We start from the raw sequence: 23,410 nt of genomic DNA on the forward strand, positions 1-23,410 counted from the left end.
CACCGAAAATGGACATTCACAGTTTTTTTTCCCTGTAAAAAATGTCCTGTGTTCAGGTCAGAGTCTCTTACCAACATTAACTATAATGGAATCCAAATAATATCATCTTTATTTAATTGCATTTGTACATGGTTGTAAGCCCAGCTTGCATGTTTTCCCTCTGCCCCCCTTGCCCGTGTCATCCTGGCACTCCAGTTATCTCCCACATTCCTAAAACATGTCAGGTTAATTGGCCGGTCCAAATTGTCCCTAGGTTGATTGAGCGAGTGATTTATCTGTCTTTGTGCCCTGTGACTGCCTGGCAACCGTTCAGGGTGTCCCTACTGCCCGAAGAGAGTTAGGATAGGCTCCATCACCCCCGCGACCATAGTCAGGATAAGTGGTGCAGATAATGGATGGGTGGGTTGTCAGTGCTACCCAGTGGATCAGATTGAAGTTTAATAGATTGATAGATCGAAAGATACTTTATTCATCCCCGTAGGGAAATTCACACAATGTGATGTGACACTGAACAGTGTTGAATGATCCTAAATAACTTTAAGTAATATGAAAAAATAACCAGTCAGACACTCTGGGTACTTAGTACCCCCAAAGCTCTGAACCTAAAATCGCCCCTGTTTAATAGCCAACAAAAACAGCAGTAATGGAATGATGCTCCATGAAGATAAGGTCATAGGTACAGTCTAGGATTTTGTGGAGATGTAGCACATTTTTAAAATTGATCAAACGTTATTGGTGGGGACAAACAATCACCGCTCGGTATTGGTAAGGACATGCCGCCTCCACCCATGCCAAAACTTTGCCCTAGAATGAAACATACTAAATCCATGAACTACAGATTACCTCATAAGCGAACAATTATTTTGGATGTCAATTTATAATTGAAACTTGTAATAATTACTTGGAAGAAAAGAAAGAAACACAGAGTATTGTGCAAAGGCCCCAGGGCACAAATGATGCCTTCGGGAAAATGAAGTGAGCAAATGACATTTGAGAAACCCAGATATAAAAATTTCAATTATTTTATATATAAAGTAACTAAATCTAAAATCATTACGCGGTGGCCACCGTGATTTCTTGTCAGAAAGATGCCATTGGTGCAGACACTTGTCATTCAAACATGTCTGACCAATGGGGAAGCACATGCACACAGCAGGATATTTGTGTCAAAATAATTCATTTGGGGGAAAAACGACTTCGAAGCTTTTTTTTTCACTTCGTTCAAACAAAATAGTTAAATTAAAAAATCACTTCAAATTACATTTCATTTTTAATTTTGCGTTTTATTTTGCATTTGAACTTTTTATCTTTGATTGAAAATGTATATTTTGATTGAAACCCTTTGTGTTCGCATTGAATAATATAGACACAAATGTCCAAAACATCATCCAAACACAGAAAAGATGACTTCAATCTAAGAAAACATTTTCAAATCAAGAAATTGTGTTCAAATTCAATTTTTAAGTGTCAAATATAATTTTGCTTTCAAAGATTTTTTTTATTTGATTGAAAACGTTGGGGGTTTTTTTCGATTGAGACGATTTTTTTTTTTTTCAAAATATTTTTGATTGAAACGACCTTTCTTTTAGTTGAATAATAAAAAATATCTATCTCCATAGAATTGTGTTCTACATTAAAAACTGAAAGTAATGTAAATTGGTTGAATGTCATAATAAATGAACAACCGCCCCCTTATTTATGTATTTATTTATTTATTTACGTATTTATTTACGTATTTATTTATGTATTTTTTATGCATTTACGTATTTATTTACGTATTTATTTATGTATTTATTTATTTATTTATTTATTTATTTATTTATTTATTTATTTAACCCAACTAAGAAAAACGTTCATTCGACGCAAAGACTGTCACTAAAACTTGACCGACAAACGCAACACTCAATCATAACGATAAGTCGATTCCAATGGCTACCAATACGATGTGGAAGTTGAAACGTTATGGAAGACTTATTCAAAGCTCGGAAACGGACGCTAAAACGGAAAAGTGGAAGGTAATTGATCAAACATCCCTGCTACGCTAGCCGAGCTTGTTGTTTTCTCTAGCTTTCGTCCGATGTTTGCTCGCAAATGTTTGTTTAGGTTATATTTAATTACTGTACAATGTAATATAGTTTTACTACTTCAGCAACGGATATGACCGCTTTTCGAGTCAGGGTGCTCAAAATGTTCATTTTAGCGAATCTGGTAAAACATCAAGTGTTCCGACCTCTCAAATTTTGTATTCGATTTTTGGTTCTGAATTTATTCGTCAATGTTTTTCGATCCACATATACACTCACTACACCATTTCAGTTAGATGGACTGCGAAGAAAGTAAGAACTTTTCAAAATTAATCTAACCGCCATTAAAGGGACAGTGTGTACTAGTTAGTGTCATATACGGTAATTGATTGTGCCTGCGCAGCAGACGAGTTGTTACGGTAGAGAAACCGCGCGGAGTTTAAAAAAAGATGTCTGTAACTGAGGAAGAAGCTATATTGTGTTCTGTTGAGTTTAAAGAGGACCCCATCCATCTTTTACTTTTAGCACCTCCTAGTGTTTAAAAAATAAGCAAAAAATACACGAACTATGATATAAACGTGCATTTGGCAAAATACTGCAAAAAATACACGAACTATGATATAAACGTGCATTTGGCAAAATACTTGTAAGTTGGAAAATGTGTATTTATTTTACATAATATGAGCCTTAACTAAAGGGAGCAGACATTGTCCACCATCTTGCTGCTTCAGGTACTCAAAAACCTCACAAAGGCTGGGCAATACAAAGAGAACTAAAGTGTGCGTTTTGGTCAGTTTGAGTCTTTGTGTTCTTCCTTGTCCTTTGTAGCACTTATTTTGGTTACACTCCATGGCCCCATGCCCGTACAAACTGTTGTATTTTCCCGTACAAAATACGAAACAATCGTACACCATTTTTTCTGAATGATGCATGATGGGAAATCCCCAGGCGGTAGACACATGCGCACAGTAGCATCAAACCACTCGATTCGTTTGCAACGAAAAAAACGATACCGAGATAGAGGCTTCCGCGGGGAACTCCTTTGACTTGATTGATTTGCCATTTCGTGATAGTCGGTGTATACCGGATGGTACCCATCATTGACAAATTTTCCGTACAGATTTCCTTCTACGTCGTACTCGTCTTAAAAGGCATAAGAAACGTACTTTGTACGGCAAAACCATACAGGTTGACAGGTATGACATAATAAAGTGACATCCAGTGGTCAAGTATTGCACAGTATACCTTTACATGGAAAGTATACTCGAGATTTTCACGGTTAATCTGTTTTGTAACCACTAATTTAAGGTGAATTTCTGCACAGTTAGATCCATTACATACTGTATATCTATCAGTGGCATGTGGTGACCAGGGTTGGGTAGGGTTACTTTAACTGGATTACTTTCAATTACTTTTGGATTACTCCAATACCAAATATGCTAATAAAAGACAAAAGAAACTAAATATGGATAAAATGATGACTCAAAACACGTGGTAAGCTTTCTCTCCTGGCTTTGATCTCTTTGATCTCCGGCAAAACTAACATAAAATATGACAGAAACAAAATAAAAATAAATCCAAACAGCTTGCCAACATCATTTTTGCCGTTCCATGTATTCCGTTACTCCCCAAGCCTGCACAAAATTAAGTCATTTTATTCATATTTCGATTATTTTGTCTTTTATTAGCATATTTAGTATTGGAGTAATCCAAAAGTAATTGAAAGTAATCAAGTTAAAGTAACCCTACCCAACCCTGGTGGTGACATTCTAATTTGGTGATGCAAAGTCAGATTTACAGGTAAACGAGAAAATGTAGTTATCGTTAAACGAGGTGGGTCGAATAGCCCAAAATTTTACTTAAGTAAAAGTACTGTTACTTCAAAATAACATGACTCAAGTAGAAGTAAAACGTTGCCATCCAAATATGACTTGAGTAAAAGTACTTGGTATTAAAAACAACTCGAGTAATGAGTAACTGTAGCAATGTCCTATGTATTGATTTCTTTTAAACCAACCATTCAATCAGATCATCAAAGTCCATCCAGTCAACAATAAATAACATTTCATTTAAAAATAGATTAAGGTATTCCAGTTAAATTCAAGTACTTTGATAAACAATATAATAAAATTTGTATGAATCGAAGTAATATATTAGGAAACAAGTAGGGTATTTAAAGCCCCAGTACATTTTTTAACAGACTCTGCAGGCTGAACAACAAACTCGCTTAAGCGATGTTAGAGCAAAAAAACAAAACAAAATACAATTTTGTCAGGAGTCGCTCAAAATTAAAAGCCTTATATAGGCCGTAGAATGAACGCAACCCGTGCTGTATGTATTTATACTAACTCACTATCAAAATGACTAAGTTGGATGCATGTGGAGAATGACGTGACTACTCTGTTGTATGATATCGCCTCAAGTTAAATGTTTTTATTATACTATTGAATTACGGAATGTGTCATTGTTGCAATAAATTTGAAGGAATACAATTTAGAAATCCACTCTTTTATGTCATTTTTATTTCGCAACCAAAAGAGTGCAATAAAACGCAGCATGCATAATAAGAAAAAAATTGCAACTTTTTGAACACGTAAGGTAAATTAAATCACATCAATACAGTTTAAATTTGATTTCCATGCAGTTATTTTTCTCTTTTAACCTTTGGGGTCCATGGCGGATCACACACACACACGCCGGTTTGCTACCTGCGCAGCTCTTTCAAAAAGATCGGAGTTGGGCCGCACAGCCCGGCTCTCAGTGAGAGCCCCTAAGTCAGGGGACTTGTGAGAGATGAAAACAAGTAAAGGAAGAATGTGGATACTTAGTTGGTTAACGGGTTCAATATAACCCAATGTAGCTGAGTACAGTGTCTTCTTCACAAAATTACTCGATTTTTTTTTTTAAAGTGATTTAAAAATACTCCCAAAAGTACAAAATGTCCCAAACTTACTCAAGTAAATGTAACTGAGTAGATGTAACTTTTTACCAACGTCTATCCGCTAATAAAAACAATTATTAATGATACACCTGAGCTCAGGGCAGTGGTTAGCGCGTGTGCGGCACAGTTCTAAGGTCTTGGGAACCTCCTGTGCGGGTTCAAATCCAGCTACTGGACTTACTGTGCGGAGTTTGTATGTTCTCCCCGTGCATGCGTGGGTTTCCTCTAGGCACTCCGGTTTCCTCCCACATTCCAAAAACATGCATTTCAGGTGGATTGGCCGGTCCAAATTGTCCCTAGGTGTGAATGAGCAAGTGAGTTGTCTGTTTCTGTGTGCCCCGGGATTGGCTGGCAACCAGTTCAGGGTGTCCCCTGCCCACTGCCCGATGATTGCTGGGATGGGCTCCAGCACCCCCGCAGCCCTGCTGAGGATAAGCGGTGCAGCTAATGAGATGAGACACCTGAGCTCAGGGCTTTCAAAATTTACCTGGGGGTGAGGTTAAACGTATTTGTACCCTATAATTTACTTTCTTACAACAAATATGTTCGTTCTGTAATGCGATTACTAAGAATGTGAAGATAACCGTTTTGACACAGCTTAAATATAACATTAGTAGAATAAATTTCCTATTAGCTATTAGCTTTAAGAACATGTCATTCATTCATTATTTGGCGATGTATGTATATCAAATTAATATGTGCGGAGCATGAATAATTGCTTCAAGTATTAATTGGCAGACTGATGTGCACTGTAGACCGTTTAGTAAAATGTGGAATGACTCCATTAAATAAAGTGTATATCCTGCCTTGTCTCATAAGGTTTTTTTCTTGTAGCTGTCACTGGGAACAATGACAATGGGTGTGTTTCTATTTAGCTGCCTGGCAAGCTATCACAGGGTGTCAGCGAGCCAAAACGCATCATAATAACAAAACCTGGAAAAAGGAACAGTAGTTACTCGTCCCATTGTTTACTGATGTGCTTCCCCAGCTATGGGACTCAACGTATTAACATTAGAGGGCTTTGTGTATGCACATGCACACCTCTAGTTTTTTTGTATTCAACAGTGTCCAATGCTCAATTAGCTGTGATTACAGTTAACTTCTGATTTGAATGGCTTTTGAAACAATTCAAACCCCGAAGAAAATAATGTGTTAATGGTAAACGGTGTAAAAATATAATCAGTGTGTAAATAGTTTAAGAGGAATATATCAGGAGATTTGAAAATGTAACCTCCCACCAACTGTATTCACATACGGTCTCTCAAGTTATGATACCACAATACTGTAAATTATGTCATGAACCAGAGCAGAATCAGGACCCAAATGCGTGACGTTTCTCACACATGCCTTTCATTTTACGGGAAATGGGGAGTCATGCACGTTAGTTAGCAGTCTGGCGTAAAATTATAGGAAGCCAGAGGCCGACGAGATCGATACCAATTGCCCGAGTAGATATCGGGGCGGCAATAGCTCAGGAGGTAGAGCGCTCGTCTTGGGATCAAGGGATCCCAGTTCGAATCCCGGCTCGTCCGTGTTACATGTCGAAGTGTCCTTGGGTAAGACACTGAACCCCTAAAACCCCCAGTAAGCAGGTTAGCGCCTTACATGGCTGCAAGGCCGCTATTGGGAAATGTGGAGCACATTGTAAAGCGCTTTGGGAAGTCATTGACTTGAAAAGCGCTATATAAAATGCAGATCATTTCATTTTCATTTCATATCGGACAGATGGGGTCGATACCGGAAAGGATGGATAAAGAAACAGGATATAGAAATAAAACAGAAAAAACTAAATGGGAACGAAAACTGGAGCAAATAATAAACAGGACAAAAATAGACTGGAACGAAACTGGAAACCGATATTAAACATGACAAAAATAAACGGGAACAATACCGGACAGGAAATGCCAACAGGAAACGGGACCGAGTCAAAACCCACGTTTTGTGAGGCAGTGGATCGTTGACGGACTGACAAACGGAATAGTGAGAGCACTGAGCTTAAATAGACGGAAAGCCACACGGGCGGGGCCAGTTGGGCGCCATGGTAACCGTGACAAATTAGATATAAACTCAAACAACAATAAAAACTTAAAACAACTACTTAGTTTTGGTGGAGCTGTCCTGTCTTTCAAATGCTGAATAAGGAGCTTTTCTACATAATAAGAAATTGTAGCTTGTTGATAAAGCCAGTACAGACGGTAGACAAACTATATTTAATATTTAGGTATGGATTTGGCCGAAAGTAGACATTTCGGCTCTATTGATGAACTTTTTTTGGTTGGAGGACACATTTTGCTGACAGACTTTTCCTTGGTAATTTACTAGCTGGGTCTGCAAAGCTAGCTTGCTAAAATGACGCAAAAGCCAAAAGTTCAACTTAAATCATCCGTCAAAATAATTGACCAAAGCTTCACTTAGAGCCAAAAAGTCTCACTCTTTTCAGTGTTGTTTGTTTGGTCAAAGGGATGAAAAACGAATAAGATCTAAATGCAATCTTTATAAAAATGCAATATAAAACTCTGTATATCATCTTTCTGTCTTCCTTCCCTCTTAAGAGATTGACAGGTATATTGACGTGCCAGGACCAGAACAGAAACAGGACCCAATTGCGTAACGTCTACCACAAGTTTCATTGAAGGAAAGTGGAAGGGCTGCGCCCACGATCTGGTGTTCGCATGCGGGAAGCAATTCGTCTCGTACTCAGAATGCGGAAGTGGATCTTCAGTAGCAAGCTATGGTGGTGTCAGGGACGGAAAAACTGGTCGGTAGCCGGGACTGGGAGAGCAAGGCGTGGTCAGGGTTGGAAACGAGTCGTAAGCCAGGAAGGGGGAGTAGACGTAGTCGGGAACAAAAATGAGTCGCAAGCCGGGACGGGAGAGCAGATGTGGCCGGGATCAAAACGGGTAGTAGCCGGAGACAAACTGGATAGGTGGGAGTCAGGGTCAATAAAGGCTTGCCTTGTATAGACAGGGGTTTGCGGACGGACTGACAACAGGGGACTGACAGGACAGGGTTCAAATAGTGACAGGGAGCCAATCAGAACCCGCGGCGGTTAGCGCCAAATGAGCGGGCACAGGTGATTCACATCGGTAATCATGACAACATGTTTTTTTTCCAGATATTTGAAGCCAAAAGGAATGAACCAAAAATCTTCTCCTTGATCGTTGACTCTGGATTCTTGATGATTTTGCAGGGGCAAGAATGCTTGGTAAGAGTTTGATTCCTAGAATTATTTATCTTGGGGTTTGAGCAAATATGTGAATTTCCCTGCGGGGATGAATAAAGTATCTCTCTCTCTCTCTCTCTCTCTCTCTCTCTCTCTCTCTCTCTCTCTCTCTCTCTCTCTCTCTCTCTCTCTTCTCTCTCTCTCTCTCTCTCTCTCTCTCTCTCTCTCTCTCTCTCTCTCTCTCTCTCTCTCTCTTCTCTCTCTCTCTCTCTCTCTCTCTCCTCTCTCTCTCTCTCTCCCTCTCTCTCTCTCTCTCTCTTCTCTCTCTCTCTCTCTCTCTCTCTCTCCTCCTCTCTCTCTCTCTCTCCTCTCTCTCTCTCTCTCTCTCTCTCTCTCTCTCTCTCTCTCCCTCTCTCTCTCTCTCTCTCTCTCTCTCTCTCCTCTCTCCTCTCTCTCTCTCCTCTCTCTCTCTCTCTCTCTCTCTCGCTAATTCAGTTGTGTTTTGTTTACCTTATATTTTTTAATGCATTGCTGTACTGTATCCTGCTGATATGGGATTCTTGTTTATTGTTTCCAGTTTAAGTATATAGTTTTCTAGGAGATAACAATAGTAAAAAAGATTTGGTTGTGAAAATGTATTTCCGAAGGTCTAAAATATGTAAATTCCAGAGTATGCACTTTTCGAAGTTATTTTCCGCTGCTGCTCCGTGTTGACTTAGTGAAAACTTTTTTTTCTTTGCAATTTCTGAGTACTATCTTGCTTTTTATAACACCTTTCAGAAATGATAACAAGGTCAGAATCCCATGTGAACATTGTTTGCTTAATTGTTAAAAGATTGCCGCATGTCTGGAGGGACAAGAGTCTTAAATCCCTCCTGGACTCCCAGAGCCAGTTAGCAGACGAGTCGAAAACAAACGGAAGGGGTGAAAGGTTCCTGTGTGCTCATCACTTCTTTGGATTTTTATCTCAGTCTCCTGGATATGGAATCATTACCATATTAAAATCTGGTGCAATGCAGTAATGAATTCTGATGTTCCACGTACACATTCAACTCTGGAATGTGTTCATCCATGAAACTGCTTGCCACATACCTCCACACGCTGCTATGTAATTCACAAAATAAATTACGGCTTGGTTGCATCTGCAAATGTCATGCTTGCAATTCCGTCAATTTATAGTGTGTCACACTGCTAATCAGATTGTAGGTTCCTGGAATGTATATTGCAACATTTAATAACATTGCAATTAATTAGAAATGTCGATTTCCAAATGATTGGATAGTTATAGGTTTTTCGAGTTTATCATCTACAACTTAATTGAAACGGTAATAAACAATTTTTTCAGTGTCATTGTTGGTAATGTGTTGTGGCTATTTTCTTGCAGCAACATAATGGCTGATAATACACATTAGTTTTTATTTTAAGTTGTCGGGACCAGAATGGAGACAGGAACCACTTGCTTTGCGTTTCTCACAAGTTTTATTGGAAGAAAGAGAAAAGGTTGCGCCCACGATCCGGTGATTGCTGGACGCGGGAAGCAGGTCACTCTGAACGCGGAAGTGAATCTTCCGTGGCGAGCGATGGCGGTGTCGGGAATGGAAAACGGGTCAGTAGCCGGGACAGGAGAGCAAAAACGTGGTTTTGGTCGTAAGCGAGTCCTAAGCCAGGAAAGGAGAGTAGACGTGCTCGGGGACAAAAAGAGGTCGAAAGCTGGGACGGGAGAGTAGACGTGGTCAGGATGAAAAACGGGTCGATGCTGGGGGACAGACGGGAGCAAAAAAATAGGTGGGAGTCAGGGTCGAAAAAGGCTTGCCTAGAATTAACTGAGGTTCGCAGACGGACTGACAAAAGGGGTAAGATAGGAGTGGGTTTAAATAGGAATAGGGAGCCAATCATAATCCAAGGCAGTTGGCGCCCAAGGAGCGGGCACAGGCGGATCACATCGGTAATCATGACATAAGTGGAAGTAGCAAGTACTTAAATCGGAACGTTACTTAAGACCTCAACTCAGTGAACATCCCGTTCCTGTTTTTTTACATAGTAAATTTCTTGGCATGGCACCAAGCAAAAATGAATAACAGTTTATAGTGCCTAGCCAAAACTGCCCTTTATGGAAGGGAGGCAAGAAAAAAAGCCTTTTCTGATAGAATACAATAAAAAGACCCATTTGGCATTTGCAAGAAGCCACAGAATATGAGATAATAAAGACTTTGCTAAACCTGTGACCAGTTAAACAATGCATTGCATTAAATATGGGACACATACATTCGGAGTGTGATTGACTGCCAATTCGAGCTATGCTATTTTCAGACCTCTGAGCTTCCATTGCAAGTCTCTGACCATTGTGTTTAGACATTTTCAAAAGTATCTCTGCTCTCTGTGTTCAAAAAAATGAAACAATACAATTATTGTCTTGAGTCACAGCCATCTTTCATTCACCAGTCATCCTGAATGCAAGTCAGTATTTGGCCAACGTTTTCCCAGGATGATAGAGTGCACCATTATAGATTAGTGCTGTAAGCGCTCTAAGAAGTTTCAGATATTATCAGCTTTGGAGGCTTTACAGGCCAAATGAAAGGGCGAGGCAAGAAAAGATATCGTGTACTGTAATTTTCCCTAGCTCGAAGGCCTTGGGGGTATGGTGCCTGCCCCGAGACTGGGAGGTTGTGGTTCAAGCCTCGGCCGAGTCATACCTAAGACTTAAACGTTGGTACCCGTTGCCTCCCTGCTTGGCGTTCAGCATTAGGGGTTGGAATTGGGGGGTTGGGTCACCTAATGACTCCCAACACCTCAGTTGGGTTGAGCGAAGGGGCTGGGAATCCCCTCCTCTGAATCAATCTCCCAAAAAGAGTCAGAAATGACTCTAGCCACCTCCCATTAGGGGAATATGGCTGTGGTATGTATATATATATATATATATATATATATATATATATATATATATATATATATATATATATATATATATATACAATTTATAAAATATATAATTTATAAAATATATAATTTTCCCTATTAAAAGAAAATAGCACCATGTTAGTTTAGGACTCCAGACAACATTTCTTATGGTAGTTTGACTGAAACTCTACAAAAGTCATAAAGTTTCACAAAGTTTAAAAATGAATCAGTCTACAAGATTTTGTGTCATGGTTACTGATGTAACTTACGTGTGCCCGCTCATTTGGCGCCAACCGCCGCGGGTTCTGATTGGCTTCCTGTCACTATTTGAACCCTGTCCTGTCAGTCCGTCTGAGAACCGCTGTTTATACAAGGCAAGCCTTTTTCGACCCTGACTCCCGGCTGTCCCGTTTTTTCTCCGGTTTGTTTTGGCTACGACCTGTTTTGATCCCGACCATGTCTGCTCTCCCGTCCCGATTTAAGACCCGTTTTTCCACCCATCCGTTCTGATCTCCCCGTTTGTCCCCGGCTCCGACCTGTTTTTGATCCCGAACACGTTTGCTCTCCCGTCCCGGCTATCGACCTGTTTTTCTGTCCCTGACACTGCCATCGCCCTCTACGGAAGATCCACTTCCGTATTCAGATCGCAATCCAATTGCGAGAGTCACTTTCTTCCCGCGTCCAGCGATCATTGGATTGCGGGCGCTGCCCTTCTTCTTTCTTTCAATAGAATTGTGAGAAAACGTTACGTGATTGGGTCTACCCTATGTGCTGGTCGTGACATTTAGTGAAACTGAACATTGGTAAATTGTGTCACGGCTAGCCAGCCTCAGTAAAATATGATCTTTGGTTCTACTGCTAACCGTAAATCATATCCCAACTGATATTAAGATACATTCTTATTCAGAACAACAAATATTACAATTGTAAAAATCTTCAACATTACATGACATAAAACACATGTAGTTTATCTAAAATTCAAACCCAGCTTGCTGTGCCTGTAAGACATGCACACATAAAGGGATACAAACTATCATTTCACAATCAGTCCAATATAGAGGTAAGATCGGGCCTAAAAAATTCAGCCTGACCCGACCGTGACCCTCCAGTACTGTATTAAAACCCAGTCTTAGGCCGACCAGCAAATTTGATTTGAGGAACTGAGCCAAAATGCACCTGACATTTCAAATTTTATCTGTGAGGACTTAGGTTGAGGGCTTATTTTGGCCGACTTTCGGGTCGCAAATTCTACTCTGGAACTCGTTAACAAAGACCATAACCTTGGTATGCTACATAGTCTTCGGTGTTAACTCCAACCTGATTAAGGAAGTACTGTTTGAGAATTGATGTACTTTGGCATCAGTGTGGAACCAGTTTATCTTAAAACAACATTCAATTCGTTGATAATATATTATATACCGGAGCCATATCCCACTAGTGACTAGTCAATAACACATTTTACATTTTTGACTCTTTCTGGGAAATTGATACAGAGGAGGGGATTCCCAGCCCCCTCGCTCAACCCAACTGATAGAAGAATAGAATTTACTTTTATTGTCATTCTTTGTAACCATGCACACAGAACGAAATGTCGATACACCTGACCCGTACAGTTAAACTGTAGCGAGCCCATGCAGCTGCAGCCAAACAGGGCGCCGCCATTTTAGTCATTAGGTGACCAAACCCCCCAATACAACCCTTGATGCCGAGCGCCAAGCAGGGAGGCAATGAGTACCAATGTTGTAAGTCTTAGGTATGACTCGGCCGAGGCTTGAACCAGCGACCTCCCAGTCTCGGAGCGGGCACCCTACCCCCAAGGCCACTGAGCTGGTCAATTGATTAATAAGACCTTTATTTTTCCTGTGGTCCTTCAAACAAGGCTATCATTATCATCCCTAAACAAATCCTAGATTTAATCTAATTTGACAGTTTAACAATACCAATCCATGAATGGCCCCGAAAGCTTTGGTTGTATTTATTTATATTTGCATTTCTTAGACAAGGTTGAATAACTTATCTGTTTCATCTCTCTTGGAGTTTGTGTTTAGGCTATGCTTGAAATAGGCCTTTTCTTACTTTCACCATTTTCATGCTACATTAACACATAGAATGAGCATGAAGTTACTCTCCATATGTCAATCTATCTCAAATTATCTCATGAATAGCAAAATGTAATATTCCAACAAAAACATTAAGAAATAAATCATCAAATCTCATCATGAAAACTTAAGTTCCAGTAATTTGAAGATCAATGTTATGTAAAATTGACATAAAGATTACATGATTAAAATTTATATTTTGTATGTTATGCAATCAATACATTAACCCCCAAAAATCATGAGTAGAAGCCATTGGAAATATTTGTTTTAAATTAACTCTGAGTATGTTAATGTTTTAAAAATTGTAAATGGTGCTGTGTTTCAGAGTGGGTTTATGTGCCACTCATGTACTCCACAATATTTACTCTGTATGCAACACTGTCAGTCGTGTATAAATACACTTTATACAGAAGAGCCCAAGAATATATTTGAATTTATAACATCAGACGTGCAAATCCCTAGAACCTAGTGTTGTTCATAGCGTCATTATGAATTTCTAACAGAATCTACAGTACTCAATGCTGTACGTCATCAAATTGATTGAAGACAAAAATATCCTTTGAGGTAACTGAGAAAATAGAGACCCCTGCTGACAAACTGTAGTAACAGTAATCAGTTGATCAGAGCATAACAAATAAATTGCACTTGGATACAAATGGTGTCTTTTGTTTGCTTCAAAAATTATGCAGCTTTGTTTTTATTTAGTTTTTGGAATCGAACACAATGTGTACATAAGTCAATTCCTAAATACATGAAAGTATTACATACTCTTTGTTGTTGTTTTTTGCAGGAGACGATCCCTTTGCTTAGTGCCGACGATGTTGTGAAAGCCGACCAGAAATCGGACTGCCTACTCCTTCGGAATACTGTAAAGGTAAGCTTTTTGACTGTGACCTCATCAAAATGTGTTGATGTGGGATTTATTTATTTGTTCATTTTAGTTTGGGTTGGATTATTTATCCATCCATCCATCCATTATCTGCACCGCTTATCCTCAGTAGGGTCACGGGGGTGCTGGAGCCCATCCCAGCCATCTTTGGGCAGTGGGCAGGGGATATATACAGTATATATATATATATATATATATATATATATATATATATATATGCGGAGTTTGTATGTTCTCCCCGTGCTTGCGTGGGTTTCCTCCGGGCACTCCGGTTTCCTCCCACATTCCAAAAACATGCATTCCAGGTGAATTGGCTGGTCCAAATTGTCCCTAGGTGTGAATGAGCGAGTGAGTTGTCTGTCCCCGTGTGCCCAGGGATTGGCTGGCAACCAGTTCAGGGTGTCCCCTGCCCACTGCCCGATGATTGCTGGGATGGGCTCCAGCACCCCCGCGACCCCGCTGAGGATAAGCGGTGTAGCTGATGAGATGAGATATATATATATATATATATATATATATATATATATCTATATATATATATATATCCATCCATCCATTATCTGCACTGCTTATCCTCAATAGGGTTGCGGGGGTGCTAGAGCCCATCCTCAGGCAGTGGGCAGGGGACACCCTCAACCAGTTGCCAGCCAGTTGCAGGGCACATAGAGACAGACAACTCACTTGGCTCCTAGGGACAATTTGGACCAGCCAATTAACCTGACATGCATGATTTTGGAATGTGGAAGGGAACCGGAGTGCCCGGAGGAAACCCACGCAAGCACGGGGGTTCGATCTCATGACCTCAGAACTGTGCCCCACACGTGCTAACCACTGCAGCGCCGTGCTCCTGGATTATTTATTTCTTTAGTAATTTGTTGGTCCCTGTGCCGGTCGCATTTCCCCCCCTCTGCAATTACGTGCGTGTGTATTTTTTGTCATTTTCAAAGGCACATCACAACCCTGTTATAATCAAAATGATTACAAAAAAAAAATCCCCAAATAAAGAAAAAAAAACAAAGGAATGATTAACTTGGCAGCAGGGAGTGACAGTGGCGAGATTGGATGTTTGTCCTCAGGGAGCAGACCTCGTGATCAGGATGCAGTTTGACGGCAGGGGCAAGATGCAGGCCATCAAAGAGTGCTCAAGTGCCGCAGAAAGACTGCGGGAGTTTCTGCCTGTCAACACTTTAGAAGAAACCCTGCCGCTCTATAATCAGCCACCCAGTGATGTCCCTGCACCAGTGAAACAGGTAATACATTTTGCAGTTTACTGGAACATCAGAATTCATTTTAGTAAGACAACAATTTCGGAATTCTTCATCAGATATAGGATACAATTTACCGTATTATCTAGACCAGGAGTCTCCAACGTGGTCACCAGGATGCCCCCTAAGGACAGTTGAGGTGCCCGTGGACCTGTTGTGAAAATAGCTCACCAGTGCTGGGTTATTGTGATTTTCTGGTAGAACTATTTTTTGTATCGGTTGACTGAGTCTATTTAACCCTTTTTCAATAATTAACCTGGTAACAACATGGTAACATTATAGTAATGACACAATAAGTTGATATTTTAGAAATTCAAATAAATCAATTCCAATACATAAGCCTCATGCCTCCCCCGTTAAAATCTATTTAAGTATGGATAACTATTTGTAAGCAATTAATTAAAATAATAGATAATTTTTGTCGCATTAAAAATGTATGTATTCGTATTTTTATTGATTTCTTTTACAGGAAAATAAACAAAGTAAATTCCAATTTATAGGTTTTATAGAGTAAATGAGCAAAAAACGTGCGTTTTTTCTGAGCTAGCTATCTGGCTACCTTTTTAGCTTTGTTGCTAGCTATATAGCTAGCTTTTAAAATCTGTGTGGAATGCTGTCTAGCTAGCATTTTACCTTTTTGATAGTTATTAAGATGGATTTAGTCCTCCTTTCTAGCTAGCCACCTAGCTTTGCCTTCTATTATTTAAATGTCTTTTTACTCTTTTAGCTAGCTATGTGGCTACCTTTTGAGCTTTGTAGCTTGCTAGCTTCCTACCTTTTAGATATCCAGCTAGGTTTTTACTTTTTTTTTTTACTCGTTTACCTTTTTAGCTAAGTATCAATTGCATTTTTAGCTATATATATATATATATATATATTGCTTATATATGTAAAATATAAGCAATATACTGTAGCTAACTTGCTAAAAAATATATCAAATTGTGTGCCATTTGCGCTAATCAGTAACAAAAAGTAGCTCTCAGCTTGAGAAAGATTGGAGACCCCTGATCTATAGTATAACTCTATTCCGAGCCAAAAATGCATAATTAAGAAGGAAAAAACGTGTATAAGGAAATGTATTTGATCAAATCTAACACCAAAAACATACATGTCATCTTGAAAGGGAATTTAAAATAAAAACAAAATAAAGAACACGATATACTAAGGTTACACATAGGTCAGAAGCAACGTAACATACTAAGAGTTATTCATATAACTCTTGCATGAATAACATGCTTACCTAACTCTCTGCTTCAATTTAAATCACTAAATCCAATCCAATTTTTATCTTCTGTGTCACGTTAAACATTTCGACTGTTTCCACTTTCTACTTCCACATCGCCAACGTCAGACTAATTGGCACGTCTGCTTTCTGCTTTTTGGTTGTGTATTTCAATTTTTGCAGCCTGTCATCTGCAGAATATGATTTTCTGCTCTGTGCCATTTTTATTCAGTTGTTTTTATAAATTCAAAATTCATTTTGAGCAAGTTGAAAATATTTACTTTGGCGAAACGACACTTTCTGAACTTTCGTGTCCTGGATAGTAAGAAAAGGTGGTGTCATTTCGCCGAGGTAAATATTTTCAACTTGCTCAAAAGTGATGTTTCTATAAGGTGCAAATGATCTGTTCTTTACAGTTCTATCACATTTACCCCCCAAACAGATTCAAAGTTATTTTAGTGATGTTTGGGCATGTGAAATAACATGCTTACCAAATTATCATTTCCGCCCCAAATCAGTAAGTCCAGTGATATTTTGAACATTTGAGACCCGATTAATAAGAAAGGGTGGTGTCATATTTTCAACTTGCTCAAAAGTGGTTTCTATACAAGGTCAAGTCAAGTCATGTTTATTTGCATGGCCCTATGGTGAAAATGTTCTGTGCTTAACTGTTCTTTCACATTTCCCCCCCAAAAAAGAGATACAAAGTCATTTTAGTTATGTTTGCGCGAGTGAAATATGCTGTTGAGGGGCATTTGTATCCACAACACAACCAGGCTGAAATTATCAAAATAGCAGGGTGTTCAAATACCTATTTCCTTCAACAGCAATAAAAGAAAGCAAAATGATCTTTAGACAAGTATTTCTGTGGTAGTACTTCTGTATTAAAGTATTACAGTAGTAATACTTGACTATATGAATGTGTAGTATTTCAGTAGTTGTGTTTTTTAGTATTTTGTAGTATTTGTATACTGTCTCTGCAGTATTTTTTTCTTTTCAGAATGAAAGCAAAATAGTGTTTTAGGTCCGTTTTACGCTCTAAATTTGACATTTAGTACTGTAATATTATTGCAGTTGTATATATGCTGTATTTTTGCAATAATTGGTGCGGCTTATAGTCCAGAAAATTATGAGTTCAAAAGCAATATCCACCAGTTTTTAGCCATCTCTGGGGTCGAAGATTAGGAAAATGCTGTTGAGAATAGAAAGGAGATTTACAATCATTTTAAAAAGGAACAATTGGCTGATAATTTCTCCCACTTAGAGATCACGGGACCTCTTGCGTTTTAGTGTGAAAATATCATGTGAAATTACATGCCTGGTAAAAATGTGCCAACTGTTTTACAAATAAGTCTCACCGGTGTATAAGTCCCCAAACTATGAAAAAAAAAAACACGACTTCTAGTCTGGAAAATACAGTACTTCACTTAATGATTTACTTTCAGAAGAAAATATGCCCTTGAGACCAGGTTTACAATCCAAACAGAGACCTTCTCAAAACCCATACAAAAGTTCAAGATTATTTATTGTCCTACAAAGCGAAATAGATGTTAAGCACAGTTATATTTACAATTGAGGTATTTTGCACTCTTAGTCTTTTGTGCTAGCTAGCGCCTTTATGTGTCATTTGATAATGGTCGCACTATGTGAAGTTGTAGATATATAATGAGACCTTGATCATTATTTTTTTCAAAAAAGGTCAGGTTAAAAGACACTTCATAAAGCACAGGTAGCTCAACGCTATGTCCTGCATGTCTTGAATGTTTCCCTCTTCAACACACCTGTTTAAATTGAAAGTACAGCCAAGTGGCACCCATGATGTGTTGAAAGACACTGCTATGACCCACCTTTAATGTTCTGACTGAGGGAAGGAGATTGTTCCCCAAAATCTCACAATACGCGGCCCCAGTCATCGTCTCTTTAATTCAGTGCACTCGTCTTGTCCTATATGCAAAAGAAACACCCCCAAATCATGATGCTATCACCCCCATGCTTCAGAGTAGGGATGGTGTTCTCCGGATTGTATTCTTCTTCATCCAAACACGCTTAGTGGAATTACAAGGCTGTGTATTTGGGAAGGGATTTGCATGGTTACCAGTAGCAGAGGAAGCCTCCTGATCTGACTCTGATACAGTACTTTCATCATCTGGTTGCTGTTGTTTTTTGACGTAAAGCGTCATCCCGCTCTTCAGAGATTAGCCAGAACTAGCGGTGTGTCACTATTGATACTACATCTTAAGTAAAAAATTTAGAGTAGACCTGTTCTGTTCATATTTACAATGCACAATACACATTGCATCACTTGTGGCTTTCATATTTTTCTTGAAAAATAAACTCTGCGGCGATGATGTTGTGTCCTTTGCTTTGTCAAGTAAAGGACTTTGCGTTTTCATATATTTTGTATCTATATTCAAATTATTTTTGTGGTCATCTTAATGGCCCGAAAATGCCATACAAACTTTTTTAATTTGAATACTTGATTACTCTTTTGATTAGATTTATGAAAAACTGCTGAGGTATCTGGAAGAGGAACTGATATTTGATGGAGTGTGCTGGCCTAGCTTTTAATGCATTCAAAACTGTCGATCAACTGCGTGATGAATGCGTTAATATTCATTTTTATTACCAATAAATTCAAGATAGGGGAGTCAAAATCCATTTCTCCTTGTGGTGATTGCATAAACCGAATCTGGCAGCTAATACATCAGGATTTTGTCAACTAGGTCAGATTCATAAATTCCGACACTAGATGGTGCTGTTTACAATCGTGTCATTTTTAGAGGTCACATTGCTTGGTAGCGTGGATTTATGCAGCATTTACTTGATTATCCTATTTCTTATCTTCTATCGACTAAATACACTCTATGTTTAAGACTTCAAATCACATCTATACATTATTTTCCCCATTTCGGGACACCTTGATTGCTGTTTGTGCATGAAGTCCCTGTGAGCGGATGAGATAGAGATGTGTGCACATTCTAACATGGTGGATTATGACCTTTTACAGAGCTCACACCAAGAGTTCCCTAGGCAGATAAAAGAACTATAAAGGGAGTTGCTAGATTCAATAGGAATAAAGCCAATTGATTGTACTCTCATTTCAAAAGTGCCGTACTGTGCTTTTTTTTCTAATTTTTCTCATTTCGTTTTGGTTTAAAAGCCATGTCTGCAGCAGGGTGAGACGGCCGGAGCTAATCCAGAGGTTGTCCATGGATCAGTGTCCATCAAGCACAGTGCTCAGGTATTTTCCACACAATTTGTACTACAGGACTGAGTGATTTCAATCAACCAAAGTTATTAAAACGTCACCTGGACCACTAACGGATATCTGTGAAAACAGTTTGAAATATATACTGGAAAAAATGTTGAGTTTTAGAGTTGTTTAAAGGTTTTTGTAGAATATCATATTAGAATGACTATTTTATCGTTCTGTGTATGGTGCTGTGTTTCCATAAGGAATAAGTTCTCTAAAATATATAATTTTACAGTAAAAAAGAAAAAAATGCATTTGATTCTTTAGATACTAAGATTTGTTCCGAAGTGATACAAATTCCTTTTACTACAAAGTTCCATTCCAATGCTGGAGACCTGTATAAAAAACAGGTCTGCACAATTCTTTGAAAACGTACTCCTGCATTTTGAAGAGGGGAAATAATAAAACACTTCTTTAATGCATGTTCCAACCTTATATTTTGGAGTGCGTTCACAAATAACCATTCATTCATCAAGGAATGCTTGGTCTCAATCACATTGAAATTATTGTAAGATGGCAGTCTGCATTTAAATGCATTTGATTAACCTTCTATCTTTAGGCCTTTTCTAACATTTTGCTTTCTCTAAGAGGTCAGGAGGAAACAAGTTATTGTTGTTTAAAATTCTGTGTAAAGTGAGTTTGGGTGTCCTGAAAAGTGGTTCGAAATAAAATGTATTATTATTATTATTAAAGTGACACTGTGTAATATTTAGTGCCTTCTAGTGGTACAAAACACTTTCAGGGAAAAAAAAAACAACAACAAAAAAAACATTGATATTGAATAGACTGTTTAATAACCTATGTTACTCTTGACATCAAAGCTGGAGGCAAGACAATACTTGCGCTGGTCAGAAGACAGGCACTCTTCAAAAATGTTTGCTCATAAACAAGATCAATTAAACATGTATGACTGTTGCTCTCAAGTTTATATTACTTCTATCGACAAAGTATCATGTCATTTTCTTAACTTTAGCTTTGCAATTTGTGCTTGGCAGCACAGAAGCGCATTGGTTAGCGCGTGTGCGGCACAGTCCTGAGGTCATGGGTTCAAATCCAGCTACCAACCTTCCTGTGCGGAGTTTGCAAGTTCTCCCCGTGCTTGCGTGGGTTTCCTCTGGGCACTCCGGTTTCCTCCGACATTCCAAAAACATGCATGTTAGGTTAATTGACTGGTTCAAATTGTCCCTAGGTATGAATGAGCGAGCGAGTTATCTGTCTCTGTGAGCCCTGCGACTGGCTGGCAACCAGTTCAGGGTGTCCCCTGCCCACTGCCAGAGGATGGCTGGGATGGGCTCCAGCACCCCCGCGACCATACTGAGGATAAGCGGTACAGATAATGGATGGATGGATGGAATTTGTGCTTGTTTTTATTTTCGAGCAGCCACACGCAGTGTTTGCAAGGTTGCAAAGCTAATGTTGGCATTTCGGCTACACGCTAACAGTTAGCTAAAGATAAGAAAATAACAAGATATTTTCGCGATACAATAGCAACAATTATAAACGTTTAATTTACCTTACCTGATATGAAGTGTGCGCTGCAGACCCAAGCATTTTTGACAAGTGCCTCAGTCCAATCTTTTCACTTTAATGCCTTTAACTCTCTTCTTTTTCTTTAAAAGGATTGTCCGCTTGGATCCTTTAAAACTTAAGGAAAATTTTACGATCACTAATGTTTTCTTTCTCCTTTTCTGGCACACAAACACACAACATGTCGACGACTAGCAGCAACAACGACTTTCTTTTCCTCTGTCTTTTTACTAGCGCGAGTCTTGTTTTGCCTCCAGGTTCATCACACATAGGTTCTTGAACTGTATTGTCAAAACCATGCATTTGATTTCTGGATTTTTCTTTTTGGTTTATTTCTTTCATAGTGGACATGCGACTACGATGAAGATTTGAGACCCCTCTACGGTTTCTAAGTGGGGGAAAATAGCAGGGTTTTCAAATACATTTTCTTTTTTTTTTTTTTTCAACACCTCGCCTATTTGCTTTTATCTTACTTTTATCATCGGTGTTCAGGTCACAAAGTGCAATACACTGAAGGGAAGGAGGCGTGGGGTGGGGGCTGTGGGCGGACAAAATGATATCTTGCGCGTGGCAGTGGTTTTCATTGATCCCAGGATGAAAATGGTGAAAGTAAGAAAAGGTCCAAATGCCAACCCAAACCCTCCAAAATATGAAATGGGAAGTGTTTATTAGAAAGATAGATAGATACTCGAGCTATTCTAAGAATTCCACATACTTGCACAACAAAAGGAGCTGCAATAATAATTTCACCCAGAACATGGCGTTGGCAAGTAAAATATTTTGAAGTTGAATGCACCATTTTTAGGCCTCCCAAACCCATTTTATTGAAGTGCATGCATTTAGAAACTGTCCATTGTTGAAAAAGTTCAAAGCAAGCACACTTATATTTGAATAATAGGTCAAGTACCAGATCACAGAGGTGGTAGTTTTACAAACTCCAACTACGGCACTTTGTCTGAATGTTATCAATGATTTAATTTTAATTTTGAGAGATTTGTTTACTAATATTCCCTTTTGAAATTCCATAGAACCTCCTGGGAGAGGAACCCTTGGCACTGCCAGGGCTGTACCATCAAACGTCCTTAGCACCTGGAGACGTGAATGCCTTTGTACGCCTTTGTCTGTTGGATCCCAGCTTCCCCGCTTTAGTGGAGCAGGTGGAAGGCGAGCTGAGGAAAACACTTGAAGAATGAATCATCACAAACAACTGAAGCCAGAGAAAAGGTCAAGTCAGCACTGCGCTTTTGTGTTTTTCTTCACTGTTTTTCCCACGCTGTTTTCTATGTAGGAGTTGATTCGTTTTGCGTTGTCAATCTTGATAGCTTTGCTCTTGTGCACTTAATATTTACAGCATGTTAGTTCCATAAAGCAAAACCGAAGTTCAACTTTAATTTTGGTTTTATTCAGAAAAAAATATTGGTCGTATTCACGTTTGATCGTGGCTATATACTCTGGTTCCTTTCTTCTCACATCAATGCAGTTCCATTTCCCACTGCGATACACATCATCAGTACATTGTATTGAAAGGAGGAGTCATGCAGCTACAGCAGTTAATGTCGCTATGCCAGCTTCCAAGGGATCCCACAATATTAAAGCTTGACTGATTAAAACAAACTGCCCTCCATTTAATCTATTCAAGAATACATTTTGCATAGGATTATAGCCATGCTATATAGTCAAATAAAAATATAAAATCAAATTAGGAAATGTTAAAAAAAATATCTTTTTTTTCTGTTTTTTTTACAGATTTCCTATCATCTGAACACCCATACAGCAACATAGTATACAAGACACTCTAAGTTACTCTCAAAAGGATATTAAAGTAATACACATACCATTGATATTTGATTTGTTAAACACACATTATTCATTTTCTGTATTCACTCTCTTAAATTTGAAATACTGCCAGTCACTGAAGCCCTTGCTTCATCATAAAAGTTCTCTTATAAGTGGACTTTGTTGACACAAAATTAAACATTAAATGACCATGATATGCTGTACAAATCTTATATACAGTGTCTTGAAAAAGTATTCGCCCCCTTCGTGATTTCTGTGTTTTTGGCGTATTTATCACTCCCAAAGGTTTCATATCATCAAACCAGTTTGATATCACACGGAGACAACCTAAG

General features: G+C 38.8%; 1 protein-coding gene and 1 pseudogene across 4 annotated transcripts in view; one reads left to right on the forward strand and one right to left on the reverse strand.

The window, feature by feature from the left end:
* Positions 1–23,410, reverse strand: part of LOC148366673 (UDP-glucuronosyltransferase 2C1 pseudogene) — a 457,271-nt pseudogene that overhangs the window by 340,240 nt on the left and 93,621 nt on the right. The window lies entirely within an intron of this gene.
* rec114 (REC114 meiotic recombination protein) lies at positions 1,833–22,672 on the forward strand. 3 transcript variants are annotated; one of them, XM_088333478.1, is made up of 6 exons: positions 1,833–2,015; positions 8,081–8,170; positions 13,916–13,999; positions 15,091–15,264; positions 19,662–19,742; positions 22,310–22,672. In XM_088333478.1, exons 1-6 carry the CDS (start codon positions 1,929–1,931, stop codon positions 22,472–22,474), a joined length of 681 nt encoding a protein of 226 aa, XP_088189604.1. In that variant the 5' UTR covers positions 1,833–1,928; the 3' UTR covers positions 22,475–22,672. The 3 variants fall into 3 exon arrangements, with proteins under 3 accessions (XP_088189604.1, XP_088189605.1, XP_088189606.1); XM_088333479.1 differs by having other exon boundaries at positions 19,674–19,742; XM_088333480.1 differs by having other exon boundaries at positions 19,677–19,742.

This window comes from Urocampus carinirostris, chromosome 4 (assembly GCF_059441175.1).
Source record: "Urocampus carinirostris isolate Australia breed hairy pipefish chromosome 4, RoL_Ucar_1.0, whole genome shotgun sequence".
Lineage (NCBI taxonomy): Eukaryota > Metazoa > Chordata > Actinopteri > Syngnathiformes > Syngnathidae > Urocampus > Urocampus carinirostris.

Excerpts from the sequence above, each read along its gene's own strand:
- rec114 (XM_088333478.1), top strand. The coding sequence starts at position 1,929 with ATGGCTACCAATACGATGTGGAAGTTGAAACGTTATGGAAGACTTATT. Across the intron at positions 2,016-8,080 it reads CTAAAACGGAAAAGTGGAAG|ATATTTGAAGCCAAAAGGAA; the intron begins GTAATTGATCAA and ends TTTTTTTTCCAG. Across the intron at positions 14,000-15,090 it reads TCCTTCGGAATACTGTAAAG|GGAGCAGACCTCGTGATCAG; the intron begins GTAAGCTTTTTG and ends GTTTGTCCTCAG.